The 26,904-nt window shown below is 35.8% G+C and overlaps 1 protein-coding gene across 4 annotated transcripts in view; it reads right to left on the minus strand.

Moving 5' to 3' along the window:
• The window catches only part of LOC134527439 (protein slit), a 1,108,315-nt gene that overhangs the window by 573,896 nt on the left and 507,515 nt on the right, over positions 1–26,904 (minus strand). For all 4 annotated transcript variants that reach the window (XM_063360124.1, XM_063360123.1, XM_063360122.1 and 1 more), the window contains exon 2: positions 3,190–3,261. In XM_063360124.1, coding sequence (XP_063216194.1) covers positions 3,190–3,261 — 72 coding nt within the window. The remainder of the gene's footprint in view (positions 1–3,189; positions 3,262–26,904) is intronic.

Genomic DNA, 26,904 nt, shown 5'->3' on the forward strand with positions numbered 1-26,904 from the left:
TCTTCCGCTCTGCGCAGCTCCACCTGCCGCGGTCCACTTTCCCGGGAAGGCAGTGTACCTCGCTGCGGGAGACTCTATTAAATTCTCTCAGCTGAGGGCGCACTTTGAATACGGCGGCGTCCGTCTGCGGCTGGCTGGTACAGTTGCTGCCGCGAGGGGAGGGGACTCAGGAGCACACCCGCGCGGTGAGCACGCCCGGCCAAGGGCAGGCCAGACAATATGTCATGCAGCGGCAGGCGGTTCACTGCGCGCATGCGAGCAGTCTGCTTTTCTAACCGCTCTTTCCTTTCCTTTCCGGCTTCCCTTCCTCCGCCAGCCTTTTCTGGCACGTGTGTGTAACTTTGGGTTTATGTGAGACGCATATTTATGCCTTCTCCCACTAAAATGCTTCGTCATACATCTTATGATTGTTATAAAAAAAATTGGCTTTGACTTCTTTTTCCAAACATTTCGCCAAATTAAATTTAAGAAAGAATTGACTTATTTCAAAAAAAAATCCTTTACAGTTGTTTTCTTTCCTTACGATGGTCGCGAGAAGACAGGCTTGATGAACCTGATTCATAATTAATCTGCATGAACCTGACGTTTGCATAGTTCGGTGAGACCTTAATGTTGGAAGTCCACATAAATTAAGTGTTTACCTGCATAACTGCAATATAAAGTTAATAAAAATAACCTTAATTTTCCATTATTCTCTATACTGTTCACCGCATCGATTTTTATGTCTTTCTGTGATGCATCATGTTACGTAATTACAGTTTAGTCAGATGCTTAAAGGAGTGTCGTATTACTATGTGATATTCTTTTTATACATTGATATATTTTTTTAACAATTCCTTGTATTTAATAATAAATGTTTGAAGAAACCGTAGAAATTGCACGTACAATCTAACAATCTATGTTTAGCTCTGATTCGACGAGTGTTCTGGTGCAAAGGCGCGACCACCTTGTAACAAACCACTATGTCGCTCTCTAGAGGCTTCATCCTAGATATAGGTTAAAAACTTTAACACTAAATGTGCAAAACATTGTTAGTATATATAATGGCTGTTTGGTTTTTCCCTGGCACTTCTGTTTCTCTCGCCCCGGCCTCCATAAAACTGTTCCCAGCTCAGAACTCCATCAATGAGCGTGTGTAACCATCTCCATTCATAAAATGTTTAGTTGTCTGCGTATTTTAAAGATATTTTATGCTGCTTTAAATATTCGTCTTGAGTAACCTTTAGTAACTACGCTGTTGTCTCCGAAAAGTAGTAACGTATCACAACTTTGCTATAGCAGTATTTCAAATTAGAAACATTTTGGAAATGTTTTAAATGAAGCATCTCAGAGGAGCGAATGTTGCTGAACAGTGCTGCACCATTGCCCAGATATATATACACACGTAGTCACGAGCAAGGCTCCAGCACAGAATGTGGGAGTGGTAAAGTTGTAATCTTCTACAAAGCAAGTGTCGGCGACTCGTCGCTACAGGACATCCCGGCCGCACCACGCCGCGCATTTGCAGTTTTCGTATCGTATGATTGCATTGCTGTTTAAGTACCCCGTATTTCACTGTAAAATCTTAACGGCACAAATATTAATGGGGTCAATTTCATTATCTGACACCACGAGTGTTTCCACTGGAAAGAAAGGGATAGGATGGAATTTAATAGACTTTATAAAAATTTTAACCTTCAATTGATGAAGAACACTGGTTACAAATCTTCCGGGGTAACTTCGTAAATTTACGGACACTGAGTTCACTTTCTTTGAACATCAATCCAAAAGAATATTCTCGGTATATTAAAAAAACCTTTCAAAATTTTTTAGGAATACTCTTCTCTTGTCCAATTGTGTTTATCTTTGTTAAGAACGTAACATAAAATTCGGAAATCACAATACAGCGTTCTTTTTTTTTTCTACGAAGACTCAGTTATTTTAAATAACGAAGAACTCTTCTCTTATCTGAGGTTGTGACTTTGTTGACAGGTCCTTCCATTTTCTGTAACTTCTAACCTTGTGGGGGAGGGGGTTCGGAATTAGGTTTGGCTATGTGTTCATGTTTTTCGTCCTTGCCATTTAAGTAATGCCGTTTATTCGCTTGACATTGTTCTGTCCTGTGCACGGGCGGGTCGCTGGGTGCTGCTACTCCCGCCGCGCCGGTCTCTTGGTGACAACACACCATCTCTGCGTGACTGCCAGCTGCTGGCCTGACCTCGCCCCGCGTCAGCCCTCACTACTGCTGGCCCAGCAGCCACGCGGTGTGCTGCACCGGAACCTCAGGTCAGCTGGACGGTAGCGGCGAGACAGTGCACTGTGGCGGGAGGTGGTGCGTCGACAACCGCCAACTTCGACGCATTCACATGTTTATTTATAAATAATTCCTCTGATCTTAAGTTCTCTTACACAATCATATATAATCAACAAGTTTCGTTAAGTATGTCCTCTGATAAAAAAAAAAACTTAATTTCTGTTATACCTCCCCACATGGTAACAAGCCTATAATATATTGATTAAATTATATTGCACAAATAAACACGTGACATTCATCACAGCAGAAGCTTTAATAGCGCAATAGAACAGAATTCAGGTTGTCGAGGCCGGAGTCATTACCTGATTGTAAGCTTCTGGGCTGAGGCCACGTCTGTGGAAATGCCAGTGTTTTCTACGATACGGCAGGCCTTGTTGCAGCCATCATCTGGGATTATTAATTTTTTAAAGTGAAACTTCTTTGCTGAGGGGGCTACAATAATCGAGCGTTACGAAAATTCCGATGGCATGAGGGGAATAGTAAGGTACGTTGTGGGGGAACCGGTAGAGGAGGAGACAGCAGGGGAGAGGTAGAAATGACGCAGCTATCTTGCATGCTTGTACACTTGCACACTCGCACACTTGAACACTTACATACTTGCATTCTTGCACACTTACACAGTGGCAAACTTGCACACTTGCATACTTTCGTACTTTCACACTTGCATACTCGAACAATAGCATAATTTAACGCTTGCATATTATCATATATATAGGCACCTTAGCCAGAGAGAATTATTTTTCCTATACCTAATAAGCGAAAAGTTTAACTTGTGTCTCACGTGGACTCCACGCACAAATTTTATGTTTCATACTACTGTATGTGTTACTTATAGGTTAAAGTTAAATCACTACAACACAGCATCTTCAGCACGAAGCCTCGGCTGCGGTACTTACAGTATGCGAAGGTTGCTCATCGCTTCGAAGTCGGTCTCGAAGACGACGGTGATGTTGTTGCCTTGGAGGTCCCTGGAACAAAAAGAAATGATAGTAGTTGAGTGTCGGGGAAGACGTGTAGGTAAATAGAAGCTGATATAAATTACGTGGGATAATAGAAATAATCCTCGGGGAGATGGGGGGTGGGCAGCGCCGCATGAATAAAGTATGTAGGCGGTCCGCAGTCCGGGCGGGGGGGTAAGTATGTCGCGATAATTACAGCGCGCAGGGCCGGGGCCTGTAACGAGCTGGGTGGCGCTGCGGCAAAGTAGGGGCCATTACACACAATCACGCCCACAGGACTGAGGGCCGGTCCGGCCGCCGGTACACGTGCAGGCGCTTCCGCGGAGGCGGGCCGGCACAGAGCAGCGCCGCTGCAGAGGCGCAGCAGTCGCGGCTGTGCGCGCGTGTGCACCTGTACGAGCGTTACAAGTTATACTTCCTGGGCGTGATAAAGAACTAACTTTAATTTGTCATGTAAATAATTAGTACAAATGTAATTATACAAGGATTGGATTGATATTATAAGTACGGTTGGTAGAGCATAAAGCCAATCTAATGTTTAAAAAATATATTTATAATTAAAAAATTATTATTAGAAGTTAATCTAATCAAAAATATTTATCTATATAATACTTATTGCTCAATATTGATATAAAAAGTGTGTAAAATTAATTATTTTAATCAGTAAAATAATCGAAATTAATTTTAATTGACAATTAAAATCAATAAATATAATGTAAGTTTATTCTAAAAAAACCGATTTTAATTATTTATAAATTAATCATGTAATAATTATTAATTTATAATGCAAAGAACTTATACATGCGGGAACATAACATCACTTATATAAATATACTTGAAATACACTATAAAAAGTTTCTATACACAATTTCTATAACTTATACTCACAATAAATAAATATTTTTATTATATGGACTAGTTTTCAATATCAATAACTAAAGTATATGATTTGAAAGCACATATATAATTTTTATTTGTATGCAGTATTTTTTCATCACGTCAATATTTGTTGCATGCTAAACACGCATCGTTAAATACATTCCCATATTTTTTTTCATAAAGAGCTTAAAATTTAAAGTCTAATCTCACATATATAAATACTCTTGAAAAAGTTTGTACACACAATTTATATCACCATAAATTATTTTTTGATGATATGGACAGTATTCAATATCAATCACTAAAGTATAAAATTTAAAATAAAATATATACAATTTATTTGTGTTTAGCCTTTTTTGTATGTAGTCTTTTTTTCATTCTGTAAAAATTGCGTTGCATGGTGCGCGCGCATAGTAAAAATTCACTTTCATCGTGTTTCTTAATGCGCCTAAAGGAGTATAACTTAAAATTTTGAACCTTTGCAACCTGAACATCGCGATTTCAATCATACTTACATAGTGACTATTTCCACTGCTAGATTATAAATGTACCGTACTAACAATTCCCGCTACTCAATATTACTTAAGGCAAGCTTTTACGTCATACGGTTATGCATCGAGATTGAAGCAGTCCTCGTACCATTTGTGCACTGTTATAAATTACAGTAAATTTACGTATTTTTTCAAAGAAGAATTAACCTGAAATGAACGCAGTGTTCTTCGTAATCTGAGATAACAAGATCTTTGTCGAAACTACACCTGATTCCTACTTCCGAGTTGAGTCTTTCGTTGTAAACTAAGTAAAAACAATATTTTTGTTTTGTATTCAACAAGATTCTGAATGTTTTGTTAATATTTAAAAAAATATATATTTTCGTTAATTCATGTTCAAAATAAGTTAGCCTAGTACCGTAAATTTTGGAAGATAAACCGTATATTAAAGAAGATTCCGGATAAGTTTGTAACCAGGGTTTTCGTAGATTTAAGGTAAATATTTTTAACAGTGTATAAGAACTCGATGATCATAAACTGGAATCGTTCCGTGGGTTGGCAGCCGTGATGTCTGCGGTACGCCACTGACTTGAACTGAATCAGGGCCAACGGCGATGAGGCCGTTGAGGTGTGTGGCGAATCTGGACATGCGCCTCAGCAGAAAGTCACCCAATCAGAATGTAAACACCCTGGGCAACGTTCAGTCCGTCTTTGAAGTGTTGTCGGAGCCCGGGAAAAAGTGTTATATATTGCGAGGATCATCAAAATGTAACTTTAATACCAATCGCTATGCAAATGAAAGTACCTAACACCACACACACAATGGTTTGCCTAGGGGCGAGTTGACTGCGTCACACCCATGCGGCGTGGCCGTGACTCCGTGATGGTGTCTCGCGCCTCTTTGACGGCCGCTCAAAGAAAATACATTATTTAAGTTGTACACTCTTCCTGATCTGACTGGCTTTAGAGAGACTTTTGCAACGTTTACTAGCTACTCGCTTGGAATGCACTCGCTGCGCTACTCAATGTGCCCCACGGAATGAAATTTGAAGGCAGATCTGCTTTCCTGGCTATTTAATACACATATATCGATTTCATAATATATTTTGAGCGTTTTAAGCACAAATTAAAAATAAACTACTTATGAAAAAATACTGCTTCTTTTGTATTAGTGTTAGTTAATTTAATGTCAAAAATAATAAAGATAACCGAAATTAACTGGAAAACAGCATAATTCAATCAAATCTGTGTTCGATTAAGCTAGTTTTACTTGCTTCGCCTAATCAACATTCGCTGAGCTGGTGGAAAATGCACATCTTTGCCAACGATTTGCTATTAAATTATGCGAATTAAATCGTGACCTTACACAAAGATTTACTTATAGGTTGACATATGATACGATTTGTTCGTGTATACATGCAGCTACGACTAGAGGGCATTGCTATTGTCCAATCAGGACGAGTCGAGTCCAAGTGGCCCTCGGAGCGTGAGATGTCCATCTTGTCCGACCAGCACCGCCCTTATCCGCGCCCTGTCACGGCCGGAGGACGGCTCAAGAACACGTGATGTTGCGCACTTTATGTTTCCACGAGCCCGCACGTAACCAGAGCTGGCGATCAAGCGGAGAAGTAGTGAGGCGGACCAGGCGCAACTCAGTCCAAAGATGGGCCGGTCTCCTCGGATTCCAACAGTCAGTCGAACAGTCTACAGTGTCCTGAGAACAAACACGCAGTTTATTGTGAACTGGTGCCTCGTTTATATGCTAACCTTGAAATAATAGATAGTAACTAACATGATTTTTAATTAATGCTAGACCAGGGGTCGGCAACCTGCGGCTCGCGAGCCACATGCGGCTCTTTGGATGTGAAGCTGTGGCTCTTTAGTTCCGTACCAGAAATACTGCATCACCAGGTTATTTATACAGAAAATACTTTTTTTTTATTACAAACCAGTAGTAAGCCTGTCTTTTCCACGCTTGTTATATTTTACTAAACAATATGTCATCAAGAAGTTAAATTATCAATTTAAAGCTATCCATCCGCCCGAGGTTTTCGTTTTACTAGTACTTACGGGCCCACCCAACATATAGCGCCACTTGACGCGCAAACATGTTTTCAGTTTCCAACATATCAGTCGCACTTCTATATCTCCCTCCTTGTTCTGTGGTCCGTCGGAAGCTCTCGAATGACGCCGTCATCGGATGTTTCTATGTAGGATTTAATTCGTTTCGACGCAAGACAGTTTGGCGTCTTCACCAGTGCTTTGGCTGTGACGTATAGCTTGTTGTTTCAAGTAGAAGAGTTAGAAGCGAATTATCTTCTCAGGGGTATGTATGTACATATATTATAATAATAATAATAAAACAGAAGTAAAGCTAGGTAACATAATAAGTATTATATTTTTAATATACATATTATACATACGTTTTTAAATAAGATACCTAACTCCTTTTTTGAAGTCAATAAGAAGTGTCAAAAAAGAAACAATGTACACTTTTTGATATTACCGCGAAAGTGTTTTTATTAAAATAGTAAATAATTGCAAAACTTGTCATCTGCTGTTTTGGATACCTAAATAATAATTTTAAAAATTCTTTATTACAGCTTCACCGCAAGCATGGCATCTACAAAAAAAAAAAGAGAAGAACTGAAGAAGGGCATCGAGAATTCAATCGGGATTGGACGGAGTCGTTGGCTTTCATATGCAACTCAGATGGCCTTCCGACCTGTCTCATTTGCCACGAAAAACTCGCATACAATAAGAAATCAAATTTAGAGACACACACTTCACTACAAAACATACTCAGTTTGCTAGTAAATATCCAACCGGTGAAGAACGAAAAAAAGCTGTCGACGAGCTCCAAAAAAAAAACAGCAATCAAGTTCCATGTTAAGTAACTGGACGCAATCTACAAGTAATGTTAATCTGGCAAGCTTCGCGGCATCACTAGAAATCGCAAAAAAAGGCAAACTATTCACAGATTGTGAGTATGTCAAAGATTGCTTCATACGTGCATCTGAAGAACTGCTTCGTGAATTCAAAAACAAACCAGAAATCTTGAAAAAAATCAAAGATTTGCCACTATCCGTTAAAACAGTACAAGACAGAAAGGCAAAAATTTCTTCAAATGTAACATATTTGCAGGTGGAAGACATTCAACTGGCTTCTTCCTTATCACTTGCTATAGATTAGTCTTGCGACATAAAAGACACGGCACAAGTTGCCCTTTTTGTTAGGTATATGTCTTCCCAAGGTCCAAAAGAAGAACTTCTATGATTTCTACCACTCTCGGGACAAACTAGAGGGGAAGATATAGCGAATGCCGTGCAAAAATGCCTCGAAGATAATAAGATCGATTTAAATAAAATCGTTTCAATAGCAACCAGAAGTATGACAGGGAAAAATAAAGGGACAGCAACAATTCTTCAGAGTAAAATAAACCACGAAATTCTTACGTTTCACTGCATAATACACCAAGAAGCACTTTGTGCCCAAACATTTCCAGCCGAAATAGTTGAGGTCATGAATTTGGTAATCACGATTGTTAACAGCATCTTGTCAAAAGCACTCTACCATCGTCAGTTTAAAGAATTCTTAAACGAAATGGAGACTCAGTATTCCGACCTCCTTCTTCACAATAAAGTGCGATGGCTTTCCAAAGGTAAGGTGTTGAAACGTTTTGCTTTGTGCTTGAATGAAATAAATACATTCCTCAATGAAAAAGGCATTAATCACCCTAATTAGAGGACGGCAAATGGTTGCAAAAATTTCACTTTATGGTGGATATCACAGCGAAATTAAATGAGCTGAATCTAAAACTGCAAGGAAAGGGAAACCCAGCCTATGTTTTGGTAGAAGAATTGGTTAGTTTCGAAGAAAAATTAATTATTTTTGCAGAAGATATTCAGAGCGGTAAATTACTTCATTTTAAATTTCTAAAGCAATATCGTGATAAAACCAGTGCAACTGTTGACACGAAATAATTCAGTACAGTTATATAATAAAAAAAAAGATGAATTTGCTGACAGATTTCAACAATTCAAAATCAACAAAACCACTCTAGCATTCATAGTAAATCCTCTCAACACAAATGGTAACGAAATCCACATTGAGCCATTTGTAGTTGATACTGGATCTCTAGAAATGCAATTATTCGATTTAAAAAGTAAAGCTTTGTGGAGTGGAAAATTTACATAGTTGAAAAGCAAGTTGGAAGAGTTGGAGGTTCAGAAATGTATGTACGTAACGCAACAAAAGTGGACAACTTTAAAAGAAATGCCGCGAGTTGAGGCACTTATATTCGACGCATGGAATAGTCTTCTGATTGCTACAGTGAGGTGAAGAAGTTGGCATTTGGAGTGCTGACTATCTTCGGATCGACATATTTGTGCGAACAAGCGTTCTCTTGCATGAATATAATTAAATGTAAAGTAAAAAGCCAACTAACAAATGAAAGTTTAGAGTCGTGTTTGAAACTTAAAACCACAAGTTATGAGCCAAATTTATCCACTCTTTCTAAAACCATGCAAAGCCAACGCTCCCATTGAATGTGTTTGCGCAATTAATCGTTATTGAAGTACAAGTTAGTGCTGTAAGTGTTTGATTGTTTTAATTTTTTACATATATAATAAGTTATTATCTAATAAGACCATATATTATCTAATTTGTTGTGAAAAAACACTTCTTATATATGAATAAATATTTCTTATGAATAAATAGATTAGTTTTCTTATCAAAAAACTTTATTTATGCAAGTACTATTTATTGTTGGCAAGAAAAAATTTTGTGGCTCTTTAAAAACTTTGAAACTTTGTAAATTGTAATTTTTGGCTCTTCCGACTCAAAAGATTGCCGACCCCTGTGCTAGACTAAACTGTTGTTCATTATTTACCAAGGAAATACTGCTGGCTGGAAAAACTGCAAGCACAATTAACATTTGTTTTCTTTGTGTGCTATAAATAGGTACAGAAAATAATTAGAGATAAACAACGTGCAAAGAAACGTTATTGTAGTAACAATGTCAGCAAACAATAATAAAATATAATGGTTAGAATATACAAAGTAAATATATTTTTACACTCTTTATATGTAAGACACTACCAGAAGCTGGAAAACTTTGTTGTGTTACATGTTAAATAAACTTCGGAATCACATTTAAACGCTTTATTTAGTTCCACATGTTTAGTATTTGTTACTATTTATTTAATGTTTAAAAATTTCTGAGGCATTTTGGATGAAATGTGAACCATTTACTAAAGACAAAACATATATATTAAAAATATTTTGTTCAAACTGAAATGATTCTGCAAATGTATGATGTATATACGTTTTATATAAATAGTTTGATGTGAAATATATGTATTTATTCTGTCCTTATTTGAATGTTTATTAGTGTGTGGTTCATTTCAGAAGTGGATTCGCTGTCTTCTGATGTATTAGAAACTCCAGAGAGATCTGAACATGTCACCTTCCGTGCTACGAATAACTGGATAATCAGTCAATGGCAGGAAGAGCCTAATATCCCGTGTCTGTTAAGGCCGGTCTGTGTGAGGTGTTTAGTTTTAAGTTCACTGTTTAGTTTACAAAACGTCAACTGACATAATGATGTGATATCAATTGAAAAAGTAAAAACGTTTGATGGCTGCTACTCTTTAAAACTATCGAAAAGACAACTCTTGAGACATATTACCGGTGTACTGACTAATTTTAGTTTGCGATGTTTAACAAAGGCATTGCTTATAAACGAGACAGTTTTCATTTGTAACAGGTTGCATATCATTCGTCACTGATGATTCATTATCGGCGCCCAATCACCCCAGGCGAGTCAAATACAATGTCGTTCTTCTGCGGTAGTGCCACACGCGTGTTGTTGCTACAAGACCGTCCTGTCACCAACGGAATTCCCCGGAACATACATCGTGTGTTCGCGTACAATGTTAAAAAAATCACACACAAAGACTTTCATTTTAATATATGCTTCCATAAGGACGGCGCTGATGAATACCCGCCCGCATGTGCTGTGACAGCGAGACAGGAGGCGTGTGACTATGCAGCGTGCCTCCTGAGAGCCAAGGCATCGCTGATGGCTGGTAATTACGGCGAGGACTGAGGACTGTGGCGCTGTCGGCGAGGATGTAATCAAATTCCTCTCTCCGCGGCTGCTCTCCAGGAGGTCTCAAGTCGGCGGTATTGCCACTTCGTTGTTCGACGCGCCATAAAGGAGGTTTGTAATCTCATTTTGCTGGCGGGGTCCCCCACTTGAGACCTGATTGCCCTGGATGCGATAGCTGGCGTGGCCCGAAAGGCTCCAGAGGAAGTGTCTGGCGGTCCTGCCCTGCGGAGTGCTTTCAGAGACCTCCTTGTCAGTTCTTAGTCCTGGCACTACGAGACGTCAAACGAATAATGAACGAGTGCGCGGACATTAGACATCCAAAAACTACTCCCCGTATAAAAACACATGCTGACGGTGGCAACATATCTTACTGTACAGGATACAGAGTGACTGGATAATGAAAACATATATTAGTTCTCATAACGTCAAGAGATTTTTAATGAATACTAACAATAGATGCAATTGTTCAGTGACAAGAGTAATTTAAAAACAAAGCATTCAGCCCTAATGTTGCATATTCTGTAGTGTCCAATTATTTAAGAAATTTATAACTAATATTTAAACGATTTTAGATCATACTTTTTGTATCCTTGTTACGTACCTGCACATTAAACTTCATAAGTAAGTACCTTTAAAGCATCACAAGAATTGTTTGGCAGATAGCGGACTTTGATCAAGTGGTGTCGTGCAACCAAACTTAAGGGAATTATGGGTAAAATTATGGACAAACGCTTTTACAAGGCGTTTATCTGTCGTTGAACACCAACCAAGACTATTTCGTCTTAGCAGCCCTGTGTTTTCCTGTGCAGTCTTCGTTGTCTTGTCCTCTTTCCTGCGTATAGAAATTTTACTACTGCGTTTGTATTTTCTACATCAGCTTTCCGTTTGCTATCAGTAATTTTTTCCTAGTATTATTATCCATTAATTTTTTCCCCTGTCGTTTTATATGGTGTACTGACTGAAATACTTCTTTGGCGTTTCATAAGTGTTCATTTTCACAATAGCTAACCTTGGCTTTTTTTTATGGGTTTTCGATAATATTACATTTTTATTTATGTCTTTTAACATGTATATTTAGCCTTGGTGTTCTACGACATATAAACGCTTTGCAGAAGCGTTTTTATACAACTGTACCCATAATTTCCTTAAGTTTTGTTGCGTGACTCTACTTGATTAAAAATCACTATATTCCAAGAATTTCTTGTGGTGTTTTTAAAATACTTGCCTATGAATTTATGTAAAAAGGAAACTAAAAGTAAAATCTGAAATCTTTTAAATATTAGTTATAAATCTTTAAATTATTGGGCACCACAAAATTATATGCAACATCAGGATAAATGTCTTGTTAAAACACTCTTGCCGCTTAACAATTCCATCTATTGTTCGTATTAATTAAAATCTTCTGAATACCAATTTTAAATTCGTGCTTTATATAATAGTACTTGTAACATAAATGTATCTTCTTCATTTAGAAAAGAAATTAGGCCTACCTTCTTAGGTATCACACCTGTCTACGGGTAACTATTATTATTCAAATATTTATTTATTGCAATGAATCATTGCGATTTTTTCCATGTTGGTAGTAAATACTTTTACAGTATAATTAATAATATATTTTTGAAATCAGTAAACAAAAATAGGCTGCTTTAAATAACTAAAACGGAACAAAAGTATTCCCTTTTACACTATGATCTTTCCTGATGTTTCACTTAAGAGCGTTCATCAGAGCAGCAAGTTCTCAGCTCGCGCCTGGCATCTGCATTTGGGTGTGTGTGTGTGTGACCGCGAAGAGAGCAAAAGGAGGAGACAAAAAAAGTGTCGGTTATCGCTCTCGTACTGTCTTCTCCACACCATTCGGGAGGTGTTACCTTTCTTCCCCCCACCTTGCGGGCCCCTTGTCAAGATAAACCCTTCCCAAGGCCACGGACGCACAATAACAGTTGCAAGCCACAGCCACAGTGCTACGCATACGTATATATGTACACTCCAACGATTCACTCATCCTATTTAGTCTTGTTTCATATTAATATATTATAATCACAAAAGTAAAAATGGTGTTATAATACATACCGCACTTTAACTTGAATACATTTCGAATAGTTGTAATGGGAAACTAGGAACTATGATAGAAAATTTTCCAAATTAGTTAATAATTTCTATAAGTGCAAATATTAATTTTTGACGTAACAACGTCTAATAAATCTATGAACGCCGGCTGCACGCACGAAAAAGGATGACTCATTATCCCGTTACGCTCATTGTACCTTTGCGCCGCATCTATCTCTCTTCCACTAGATTGGCCTATGAATCTACTATTATATTAAATAGGTTAAGGCGGGCTTTTCAAAAGTAGCTTTTAAATTTAGTACTTTAACTAAACTATTTTTTTATTAATTAATTAATCATTAGCTTTTAAATTTAGTACTTTAACTAAACTATTTTTGACGTGACGTCTAATACATCGAAGAACTCCGGCTGCACGCACAAAAAAAGTGTCCCGTTGCGCTCATTGTTCCGTTACGCTGTGTCCCGTTACGCTCTTTGTTCCGTTACACTGTGTTCCGTTACGCTGTCGGCCAGTGCAGTAATAATAGGCTATGTAACAATTGACTAAAAAATTATAGTGATTCATATAATTGGTAGATATTTGATTACAGTTTATTAATATGAAAACTTGTTCATAATTATATTTAAACTTTATAGCTAAACGCCAGTTTTTAAAATTAATTACAAGTCATCTACAGGTGAACTGTTTCGTCGACTGTTTATAAAGTGAAAAAAGTTAATGTGGTTTTCAATGCTTATAACAACAATTTCGGCAATAAAGGTTAATTATTCTTGCATTTTAAAAATCTGATTACTAGTATAATTTCAAGTATTTATTCTTTTAATATTAAAATAAAAATGATTAAATTTTATTCATAAAGTATGCAATCATTTCATCAATGTTTTGTTATGACGTCACGTTAAACTATCGTCCGAAAACCGACTTTACAGACAACCAATTTTTTTTATTAATTAATTTTTTGACGTAACAACGTCTAATAAATCGATGAACGCCGGCTGCACGCACGAAAAAGCATGACTCATTGTCCCGTTACGTTCATTCTACGCTTGTGCCGCATCTATCTTCCACTCGTTTGGCCTATGAATCTACTATTATATTAAATAGGTTAAGGCGGGCTTTTCAAAAGTAGCTTTTAAATTTAGTACTTTAACTAAACTATTTTTTATTAATTAATTTTTTTGGTTTTTTTTTCATTTTTCCAAAATAAAGAGCAATAAACAAAAAGAAACATAAAAGAGAATTTTAAAAATATTTAGAAATTTTAATATCAAGTTGAACCGCCTAACCGACGTGCAAGGGAATATACTATTTTATGGAGCCAATTGAACATTCCAATTAAACAATCACTTTCATTCAAAAAGTTATAGTTAAAATAATCTGTTCGTTAAAGTAATAAAAATATTTGAATTAATGAGTGCAAATAAAAGTAAATTTATCAATTAAATTGTAGATTTCATTTTGTATCCATGCAAAATAGTGATAATTCAATAAAAATGATTCAATTTTATTCATAAAGTATGCAATCATTTCATCAATGTTTTGTTATGACGTCACGTTAAACTATCGTACGTAACCCGACTTTACAGACAACCAATTTTTTTTTGATGATCTTTAAATACTACGGACAAAATACGATAATCTAAACCCCCTCGTCAAAAGTCAGACATTCTCCATCTGTATATTTCTCTAATCTCTGGATGTGACACTGAATTTAACATGAAGTACATGTCGCCAAATTACAAGGTTCAGTTTCCTCTATGAGAAACAATGTAAAATCAAAGTCGGAGATATTAACATTCCAAATTAGTTTAAATTCATTTAATTTGCTTTATCTGGGATAATACAAACCAACTCTAGACTAGCATAATCAATTATAGAGAACTCAAAGTTAAATAAAACAAAATATAGCTGGTACAGGCTTGTCAGTTATGGTAAAGCACTTTACGATAAACTTTTCTAAATTGATGATAGTTATGGAAAATTACTTCACAATAATTGGTGCAGCAAATTGAATATTATAATATTGATGTTACATTAATTAATCAGGAATAAATCTACAGATCAACACGTCGTTTGGATTACCTACTAATATTTCAAAGCACTTCACATACATATTTACACTGTCAATGAACAGTAACTCCATACCACTTTAATCCTTCTGTAGTTCCAAACATAAGTCAAAGGATATCGTGGTGTTATTCGTCCAACCATAACATATAGTCATGACACTCCATAAATGTCTTCATTGTCACGGCGTTTGTTGGTAGGTAGCAGTAGAAATAACCAGTAGATCCTTAGACATCAACTCTAAATTCAGAGTTTGACTATCATCATGTATACCCAGGTTCTTCAAGGTATTATGAAATTTGAATTATGGGGTTCTTGATTTAGTTATCCCTCGTCCTGAAGTTCGTGGTCCAGCATAATAGTCGAAGCAAGATATTTCGCAGGACAATTATAAGTTCGTAGTTTTCACTCTAAGATACACGCTGAAGTCGCCAACAGTTCTTTTTTCAATCTCCGTAGTAGCTTAGTTCACATTTTATACGATTAAGTATATATGGATCACAATTTTAATAAATTATAATCACCGTACATAATACAGTCTTAGTGTATAAAATAACATTGATGTATTTACTTCTTTCAAAAAAGAACCAAATTTTTTGCGTTTCAAACAAACAATTTTGTTTCTCATATATAAATTAGTAATACCCAATTTCAGCCACAAGTACAAATAAAAAATACGTAGTGTTGATAGCAACACAGTTCGCATTTCGTAAACAAAATGGCATTTAGTACGGAACTAAATGTCACTTGTAATACGCGTGGCACCCACGCACACAATTTTTATACATTATGTAATTAGTGTGTTAGTAACGAGCGATAGTCATTCCTGTGAGTTACCTCGACCTCGATTTCTCAGTTACTTCCACAACGATCACCAACAGAAGGACAATGAAAAACAAAAATTACATAAACTACAGCAACACAGAGATTGTTCTTGGTTTTCTGTTGTATAGCACAGACATTTTATCCTATGAAAACAATTTTAATTTACATAATTGCATGATTAAGTACCAGTACATAAGTTACAGTGGTTTTATTTTTATCAATGTAGGCTAACAAGAACACACGGCAAAGAACACTGGTCAAGATACAGTAACACAATCACATATACAACATATACACAATATAACAAACGACGTGAACATAAATAAGATACAGTAGTGTACATTTAAAGTTGATACAGTCCTACAAAGTACAAAAAAAAAATAATAAGGAATAATGTGTTCCAGAATTTGAATGTAAAAGTTATTGTTCACATATTTGTCCAGTTAAAATTTAAATATTTTCTGTAACTTAAAAGTTACATAATTGCAATTGAACTAATTTATGAACACAGGTTTTATTGCAAATGACCTTCTCAATTGTTGGTTTCAAATTAACTTCAGACTATAAAATACTTTAATGGTGTGAAGTTTTAAGCAAAATGTATCAATTCAAGCAATCAAAAAAAAATATGTATTGGCGAGTTAACTTCACAGGTTGAATAAATCAACTCTATATCTATAATCAAGTAGCAAATTTAGTTATAATCAATTTAATTACATTGACAATAAAATTCATAAAAACGAATGTCGGGTTTCCCTTTAATTAATTTAGATAGTTATATAATTATTTTGACACGAACCATTATGAATCAGAGGACCTTTAAAATAAATAACATAAATTTAGTTATAATGGTAAAACTATCGTTTACCATTAAACTGTTGAACTCTAGAAATGGTTTTACAAAAAAATACTTTGTGGAATAAGTTTTTGGATATTCGTTGAAAATGAAGCGTCAACTTGTAGCAAAAATCAGTTCAAAATAATTAATTCGTGCAGAAATATGATGTAATTGATATAAATAATTAAGTACTTAATTTTTTTTTACACTGGTAGCAACCACCAAAATCATCAACACTATCTATGAATTAGAATTTTCGAAGTGCTAACAAATACGATATAGCTGTTTAGTACTTGGTCACCAAGTCTTGGTGCTACATCTAAACACATTTTTATGTATTCATTGGAGGATTGAAACTCTCTGTACACCCTAACAGCCAAAATTTAGACACTTAGTTATACCTTACAGTCTAACAACCAGTCATCGTGCGGCTTATTAATGCATTCAAAATTGCAATTAACTTTGAATAAACTTACTTACAACTTAATTAAGCTTATTTTCTTATATAGTTATCCTTTAAAACACATTAAATGATCAGAGTTAGGAAAATAGTACATTTACAAATTTACAACAAAAAAAATTTTCTTTTGGTTATTTACGAGGGTGGTAATACTTCCTGGTAATCTGAGCTTACGCAGCAATGCCGCGGCGCGCCGGGTCAGGTAGAAATCTATCTTCGTCTCCTCTTTGACGCTTCTTCGCATTCCAAGATAGGAACCGCGAGTATCTCTTGTTCCATTCTCACACATACACGGCAGTCCGGCGCGCCCAGCAGTATGCTATAAACGCATGCAGTGCCTTCGGTTTAGGAAGATTACTCGAGATTTGTCGCGGTGACAATGGGGGACAAAGCGACAAAGTTTCTGGCGAAGAAATACAGTTTTTGCCTATTAAAACAGAATGGAGATGTGCCTATATTTCTTGGCTACAACGTCGTTTGAAAATGGCTAAAAATGGCAATTACAGTATGCTTTTAAAGCAACTTTCAATTGATATTTTCAAAATGTTATGCATTTAAAATGTTCACCAACATTTAAATTCTTTTAATGCGTCAACAGAAATGCTAAACGTGTAAAAGTATAGTAGTAATCTTCCGAATCCTGGATGACTGTATTAGAAAGTTTAACTCCATCTGATGCACGCTCTTAAAAGGTTCGAGCGATCCTGGGGCTTCCAGCTGTGCTTCAGGCGCCAGGGAGGTACAGCTGTCTCCAGTATCTCCGCAGCAGTGCGGTGTGAACCCCCCTCCCTCCCCACCCACCCCTCCTGGATGCCACACGGCAGCTAATGGCCCCGGAGGCGGGCAGCCAGCGCCCCTGGCGGCCAGTTGCCGCACTCGCGCTGCTGCTCCTGCTCCTCAGGTAATCCTGGCTAACGAATTTCATTTGTTTTCCCTATTATTGGACCACGGCAATAAAATCTCGTTTAGTATTTTAAAACTGTTAAAACCTTGACCGTAGAAAAAAAAAGGGGGGGGGGGGGGGCAGCTGGAATTAAGAAGCCCTCCACTGCAAAATCGTGACTGTGAAACGGGGTTGATAAACGGAAAGGTCAAACCTATGTTCAAGGAAAACTTTCTGTATATTTTAAAGTTTTTTAGTCTATTTCATGCACATAGCGCAACATATGGGCAGTATACAACCTACAAGCACCTTATCCAGAGATGACATGTGTTTGTTAAAACCTACGTGCGAAAGTTTTGAGAGCCCTCACCCCTCTTCCCTATGTTGTAACCCACGAATATCCGCGGGTCCCCCTTGCGAATCCTACAGATAGTAGTGTTAACGTTGATGTTTACCGCCATAAGACTATTCAGGACCAAAAGGTGACTAAACGATTTCGAATCACACATAAACCCTAATTCAGTATAAAACATCATGACCAAAGAACACTAAAATGCGCACACTCATCTTGTGGGAGAGAGCCGGTTACAAACACGACACGTCCTGCCTGGTATCCACGGCTAAGTTCCACTGCAACGCCCATGTGCCACCGCACGCACAGGTGCTCAGTAAGTGAGTGACAGGTCTCTCTGCTTCTGGCCAAACTCGCGAGTCACCCGCACGTGTCTGGAGCAGCAGCGACTCGGACGCTGACGTCACAATCTGCAACCACTTGGCGGGACGAGGCGATCTTCGGGTTATGTTTAGTCAACTAAGAGATACAAAATTTGGAAAAGAAATGTTGATCAAAATATTTAGTTAAAAAAATCTCTTCATAAAGAAACAGATGTTTCTTATGGCTGGTCTGCCAAAAAAATTATCTTGAAGAAGTATTCTCAAAATGTGGCCACTCTCTGAAGGCTTTTATTATAATTAATATAAAATTGAAAACAAATTACGTGTTGATTTTTAAAATTTACTTTACATATTCTAGTGATATTTAATACATTTTAAAGCCATTTACAAAAAAAAAATACGTATTGTTTATTTAGAACTCATCAATATATTATTATAAAAAATTCTCAATTTATAATCATTTTGGTTTCTCAATGTGTATTTCAATCATTTTAAGTACTTTTTAAAGAATCCAAGATTACATTAACACAAATTAGTGTTACTGTTTTTGGTCGCTAGAACGTTTTTATTTGACGTTTGTCTTATTGTAGCAATCATAAGACTCTTTTAGTTTAAAACTAAAACGTGTATTCTGTTGTACGGAAATTTGTTGTAGAATGTATTAATTTTTTTGCAAAAGGAAACATCAAAGGTTATTAATTTAACATTTTTGTCTTCAACGAAAGTACGTAAAAAAAATCATGTCGTTTATGTTGCCTATTTACCTAAGCTTACTAACATTCGTTAGTTGTTTTCAATTGTTTCAACTGTAATTTTAACATTTATTTATTCTCCTACTAGACGATTGGATTAATTTCTTGGATCATCGTGTTCTACAAATAACGCAACTGAATAAAACATGCAAGTGCATGACTATACGTTAAAAAGCTAAATTATTATAACCAGTCGTATATGTTCTGCTGTTAATTTTCCCAGTTATGCTTCTAGAGTTTCCAATTATAAAAACCCAATAATAAGAACTTTATCTACGTCCTATCATATTCATTAATAGCGGGAGTGTGATGTGCCGTGTTTCCTAGACGTCACAGCCACGACGATCCACCTGAATGACAGCAGAAACACACAAGGAAAATAACGGTATTTTCTAACTAAATCATAGTAAAAAACCTTAATTTTATTTTTAAGATTTTAATCAAGTACATTAAACTGAATGTGGATTAACTAAAAGTGAATATCCGATAAAACATTGTTACCTGCCTTAGGCTACAAGTATTTTATAATTTTTTTTACGTTTTTTCCTGACATTTTACCTAACGATTTGCAACAAGTTCTAAAATTTTGTAAGTGGGCTTTACTCCAAAATTAATTTTTTATAAATAATTTTATGTTTTAAAATATAGGTGTTGTAATCGATAACCTGCAACTATTTGTTTATTAGGTGATAAGTTACCCATTTAAATATTCCCTGTATTTCGTACAGAAACATACACAGAGGCTATAAAAAAACACTTTTTTTAAGGCTTATGAATTATCTTCAGACGTTTCAGTATCCAATTTCGAAAAAAATTGTAATTATATATTGATATTTTTATAAAATAAATTGGGTCTTAAAAAATAACTACCCTTCGTGCAAACTAATTATTGCCGGGAGTCCACGCGCGACAGAAGTGAAACGTCTTCTTTTTTATGTTATTAGGTAGCCTATAGGAAACACAATCCTAATGGCTGAGTCGCAGATAAAAAATATATATAAACAAGTATGCGAACGCTAAATTATGTTATTGTGCTAGAATGCAAGTGTGAAAGTATGCATGTGTGCAAGTTGCAAGTGTGAAAGTCTGTAATAATGCAAAACTGCAATTGTGCACTTATACAAGTTTCAAAGTATGCGTATACATATGCATGTTCAAGTGTTCAAGTATGTGATTGTGCATTTATGCAAGTGTGCAGTTTGCAAGTGTGCTAATGTGCAAGTAAGCAAAGTGTGAACGGTTGCGAGTGTGAAAGTATGCAGGTGTGAAAGTATGCAAGTGTGCTGCTATGCCGCGTCATTTCTACCTCTCCTGAAGTCTCCTCCTCTCCTGCTTCCCCCACACGTACCTAACAATTCCCCTCACGCGATCGGAATTTTCGTAACGCTCAAAATTTATAGCCCCCTCAGCAAAGAAATTTCATTTGAAAAACTTTCTTGTTTAATTAAAATTTTGCTATTGGTAAACATGTGTAAGTTATTTACAAAATTATTTTATAACTAATACACTTGCAGTCTGTGCGTATCCGTCCCTCCGCAATGCGGGTGAGGTGGTCGCCCGAACTGCAGCTTACAGCCGGCGCCTCGTCATAATCCTCCCTCCCTCCCTCACCATCCACCCCCCCCCCCCTCCCGCTCCTGCCCGCTGCAGTCACGACGACGAGAAAGAGCGGCCGGTAATGGAGTAACTTCCAACTAATCAAAGTTTCGGCAGCGATCTGCAAACTCGCGTCGCTTTGATGCCGCCCCGCTCGCGACCGTATTTCCGGCGAATAACCCGCCAAACCTCATGTGACGTCATCAGTCACGTGGGCCGCCCCCCCCCCCCCCAACTCCCGGCGAGAGGCAGGGCCCGCCATTAGCGAGTACGCGCCAGGGTGATGGATGCGTTCGCATTTAAATTTATACGTGAACCGAAAAAAAAAATTCTCGCATTAAGTTAAAATGGGATTCAGCCCAAAATAAATACTCATTTTTTTCGTCACTGTTATTTACATAAAATTAAATATTCTCTATTTTCTTATATATAACATCCACGAACGTCGCTAAATCAAATATCAGTAAATTTAATTTCATATTCTTTCAATGTATAAGCTAAGCTAATTTATACATCTGGGCTATAATCTTAAGACAGCTCGAGTAGGTGATCGGTTTTCAGACACTACTAGAAAACAATCATTAGTGAAAGTACCATTATTATTGGTCAATGTGGTATGTAGGTTTTCTGTATGTATCTTCAACTGGGTGCATTTTCTAAGATTATATATTAGATTAAATGTGTTGTTACTTATCGATTATTGTTTCTCGATGTCTTAAATCGTTAAAAACTATGGTGAACAAGGCCGTCAAGATGGCGGCCCAGCCTGTTTCAGCACACACTCATATAAAGTCTCGTTTGTAAACGTCGGGGAACGTACCAAACGTATTGGTGTGCCAAATAACACTTCATGATAGTGAAACTATTCTGAAATACCATTCCATGGACATACTACTTTGCTGGATTATACTGGATGTAATACAAAATCCTCAAGAATAGTCAACAAAAGTGAATACTTTAACACAAGGAGAACATGTAAAAATCAGCTTGTGTCATGGGTGTATCTATTTTGGTGAGGCGGATGATAAGTGCGACGCTCGCTGGTGCTTCTAGCGCGGTGTCGCCTCTAAGCGCACGGCTGTGGACTGGCGCGCAGCCTTCTCGTCGTACATAAGACAATAAAATATTATAGCGGTAAAGATAACTTTATATGGCGGAAAAAGTAAAATAAAAGTGTAAATTGCATTATAAGTAAGTCCCTTGAGTGCTTTCAAGAATCTGTACCAGATGTTTCCTACTAAATTTTATTCTGAAAACACGCATTGTAGCTATTTTCACTCTTCTAAAAATACAGTTTATAAACTAAATACGGAAACAGAACCATCCAACCATCCTCAACGTATTCTTAAATGATTTTCTAATATCTCGAGCAGTTTTGAAATCACGTATGTTTCTCTGATGCTCTGCACACCATATGTGTGTCCGGTTAGGTGGGGCCCTTAAATGTTAAAGACCTAACAGCACAGTGGAGTATAGCACAGCGTAGTCTATACCCATGAACTTGTTTTAAATCAATCTTCTTAATTTCAACGAACATGTTCTGGAATAAATTTTGTAAACATAAATAATTAAAGCATTTAAGATACGGAAGAAAAAAGTCATTGATGGCATTTTGAACTCTTAACGATCAAATAAGTTCAATGATTACCCTGATTAAGCTAGATTAGCTGACTAATAAATTTAAATTAGTGATTACATCATCAGACCAAATTTTTCGTGAGTCCTTTTCATTTTAAGTCACAAGATATTCAAACTAGCATTACAAAAAAATTTAATCTCGTAAAGTCTAAAACTGCACAATATTATACTTCATATAAAAAAAAGTAAAATTTTCCCCTTCAAATAACGTTTATAAATACTATAAAATATCAAATATTTATTGATCAAGTTACATATTTTAAGAATATACGACTGAAATTTTTGTATTTAAGGTATTTGCTTAAATTGATTACTATGTTTATTCCTTCCACGATATGTTTGATTTAGACGGCAACTAAATTGGCTGCTTTTCTGTTAGCCATTAAACTATCGTGTGTATGGAGTAACGAATTATTTCTTCTCTTCTACTACACAAATTGTCATACCCACTTTCATACCAATGGGTACAACAGAAGGGTTATTGGAAACTGGGCATCGCGTTGGTAGGGCTTTAAGAAACTGAAAAAAAGATAGTTAAAAATGCCTGATTGTAAAAAATATGTATGAATTCGTGAAAGTTAAATATTTATTACAACAATTAAATATACATTTTTATAATTTCATACACACGGAACTACTCACATACATATATAAATTTTGGAAATTTTTTTTAAAGGAAGATATCAAGTTGCACATTGTTATTTAATCACATTTTTTGACGATACTTTTATGTGTTTATCAAATCCTAAAATTTTAATAGGTCTATTCGAATTGTATGTTGGTTTGACGGGAAGGGAGTGGGTAAGTTAAGTTTTTAAATATTAAGTAATGCACCCATTGTAGTTTAGCTTTTCCCTTACCTGTGACTTAGAAGTATTCTTATCTACTTCTTTAATGTCAATCGATGGCTTTTGTTGCCAGACATCGGTTCGGGCCTACCCTTGAATAAATTCATTAATTTTGTATTAAATGTCGGTTAATAATCGCCAAATACCTACATATACGTAGTCTAATTTCAATGGGTAAACAACAAGGGACAAATTCTAGCTTTAATATGTGTTATACTTTCAAATTATCTAGCTGATCATCAAAAAAAATTGAACTAATTCACGAAAACTCTTAGAAACATAATTTTTAACTTATCAGTGTTTTTTTTCAAAGTAAGGGCATGCCTGAGTAAAATTATTTTCCAATAAAATTGTAAAAACACAACATATCAAAATTACTTGAAAATACTTTACTTTTTAAATCCACTTCACAAGGTCATAGCGTCCTCACTCCCTTTCATGTTGGTTACAACCACAGACAGTAAATTCCCACTATCGCAGTGTCGCTACAATTGTAAACGGAAATTTACGTCACGGGAATTTGTAAACTACAGAGCTTATTTTTATGACTTCTATTTCCTCTAGCAACCTTCAAATTATTATTATAAAAATCCCTTCATTCTTTTACATAACTCAATTTTGTTTCAAAGAATGCATTAGCTTAAGAAAAACATCAAATTTTTTTTCATAAGTTACGTCATGCCCACTCACGAGTCTCAAAGAAGGGGAGTGTATCGAAGTTACCCGAGTGACCGTTACGTCTTGACGGTATTTACTAAGAATACCTACACGTTTCTTGCTCTCGATATTTTCTGTTGCTAGAAATACTATCGAGTCAACTCGACTTCAAGATGTTTTGAAGAATGTAACGATATTCTTAGGACAGGCCGCCCAGGCGGTGAACGCTTCAACACACTATCGAGCGCCAATTTTCTCCGGTTCGTCGATTTCACAGCTTCGTTGCTGATCCCACCAACGCATGACGCATCCGTGTCTCCTCGCAAAGAAGTGTGTTTCTTTTGGATGTGTTACAAGTGTAAGCCAGCAGTATTTTGGTGCACCTTATAAAAATAAACTGTTATTAGATGGCTTTGGAGGTACTTTGTGGAATGTTTTTGATGAGTACTAGGTACTGAATATCTCTACCGTGGCAACGTTTTAGTTTGGCGTTATTGTTACTATTTATACATTAGCTTCGTTACATAATGTAGTTACAAAGTTTTTTTCTAATTAAGTGAATTTTGCATTGGGTGAATCAATAGCGACTTTTGAGAAACAAACCTCGTGCGCAAGAAAACGTATTGTCTATATATAGCCCAAAGAGTTTCAAACACACATTTTGAGTGAAACTTGTTTATTCACTCACAAAATTTTTGTAGTGATTTTGAACTATTTTTTTTTAAATTACTTAGCTTTATATTATGTTTGGTAGTTTGTAGCCACTATATGTTTTAATTATAATGAAGAGATACTTGAATTCTAAAAATTTTTAACGAATTTGATCTTCAGCAATTTATTTAAACTTCACCGTCCAAACAAATCTCAGTAATAGCAAGTGAGTTGCGATAAAAGTGGACCAATTTAGACTTTACTCGCGAGGCTAAATCAAATTATGGGTAACGAGATAAACTAATAAAATTGAGCAACATTTTTTCGAAATAAGAACATTACTTAAAAATTTATTTTAATAAAACCTAACTTATTATAAAAAGTAGTAATGACAGATTCGAACCATCATACATATGTTCGGTTTGCTGTACGACCACTAAGAACCTATGAAGTTGAAGTTATGTAACATACCAAAAAAGTAATTAAAAATCAACAATTATGGGTAAGCTACTTTTATTAGTAATGTAATAAAAATAATTTAAATAAAAAACGCGTTATCGTTTAAGTTACGGTTATTTTAAAAACTTTAACGACTAAAAATTATGACAAACCAAGAATAACATATGGAAAATTTTCACATAGCATAAAAAGTTTATTTATATGAATAGGTAACAGAATGCGTTGGATGGACAAGTAATCAACGAATAATGTCAAATTTAACGAATGAACAGTTCTTCTTCAATGTGTTGCTACAACGAGAACCCTGCCTCATTTATTTTAAATCTTTAGCTCTCTGGGGTGAGATAAAGTGTAAGCGCTCGTTAATATTCTTCTTCCACTCGTTACATCAAGCGAAAATATCCAAGCAAATGACGCCGAATAAATGTCGTGCAGCTCAATGAACCACTGATACGTTCAGCATGGCTAATGAGGAATTTACAGTTCATTTAACGTTCCAGACTTAATCTTTAAGCTGAAAAGTTTTAAGGAACCTATTTTTATTTTATAACTTAATAAATTAGAATAACACAATATTTCCATTAAATGAAATTAGGTTTGTATGAAATAATCCTTGATGCAGAAACCAAATTAAATTTGTAGGCCAATGCAAAAAACACATGACTCACAAATAAAATTTAAATGGATTGCCAACTTTTTTTTCGAAGTTTTGGCAACAATCTTACCAATTAAAGTTATATTTACTAGCAATGAACTAAATTATGCAGTTCATGAGAAATTATATAATAAAACAAAAAGAGCACAATAAATGTGCGACATGGTTACATAACGAATGTGGACTTAAAACATCTCATTTCAAAGCTTAAGATTGTAGGTAGGTATAAAAAAACTACTATATAAGTTCTGTAACTATAATTCACGCATCTGAAAATAAAAGTTATATTAAACAATATTTTACAACTCGCTGCGGGGACGTATTGTGGCCACAAAGTTAGATTACAGCTAATAGCTACGAGCTTCTCAGTGACCAGCAGTGTTTCTTGACTTGTAAATAAGGTCCGGCTAAGTAATGACGGAAATAACACAGTGCTCAACTGTAGCCACACAGCATTGGCTTGCGACCAGCTTCAGGAACAATTATAATTACAGTTTCGTATAGTAAAAATTTGTCATTTAGCTTTATAGATACTTGCTTGAATCATAATTGTTATAACTATGAGACAGGGTGCGTTTAGTTACTTTGGCTTAAGCTTCAAATAGGCTTTCAAACTAACTTATAACCAAGACCCTTACTAAGTCTTAACTTAAGCTTATTTTAGCTTAGTAGGAAGAGTTAGAACAACAAAACGCAATGTTGGACTACACGAAAGCATTAGTTCATTTTTTATCACTGAAAAATTTTGCTTTCTTTAAGCAAAATAAAGACGGTAATAAATGTTTTTAGGTATTTAGGTAGTGACTTTAAAGCGTTTTAAAGTTTGTTGTAATTCTTAAAGCTATTTCAGTACTAAACGACGATAATATTACAGAGAGAAAAAATTAATGGCAGATAATCACTATCAGCAATAGATCATGTGCAAGGCCCTAAGACAAATCATAAAAAAGTATGGTTTGGAAGGAAATGGTATATCTTATTAAGTATGGCACAAATATGATTTTGATCACTAGTTAGACTGGTTATATGTCTGTATTAAATTTTGATCAACCTAAGTCGAAGAATCGTTTATTATGATAAATAAACCGCTTGAGGATA

The sequence above is a fragment of the Bacillus rossius genome, chromosome 1, assembly GCF_032445375.1.
Source record: "Bacillus rossius redtenbacheri isolate Brsri chromosome 1, Brsri_v3, whole genome shotgun sequence".
NCBI classification, from domain to species: domain Eukaryota; kingdom Metazoa; phylum Arthropoda; class Insecta; order Phasmatodea; family Bacillidae; genus Bacillus; species Bacillus rossius.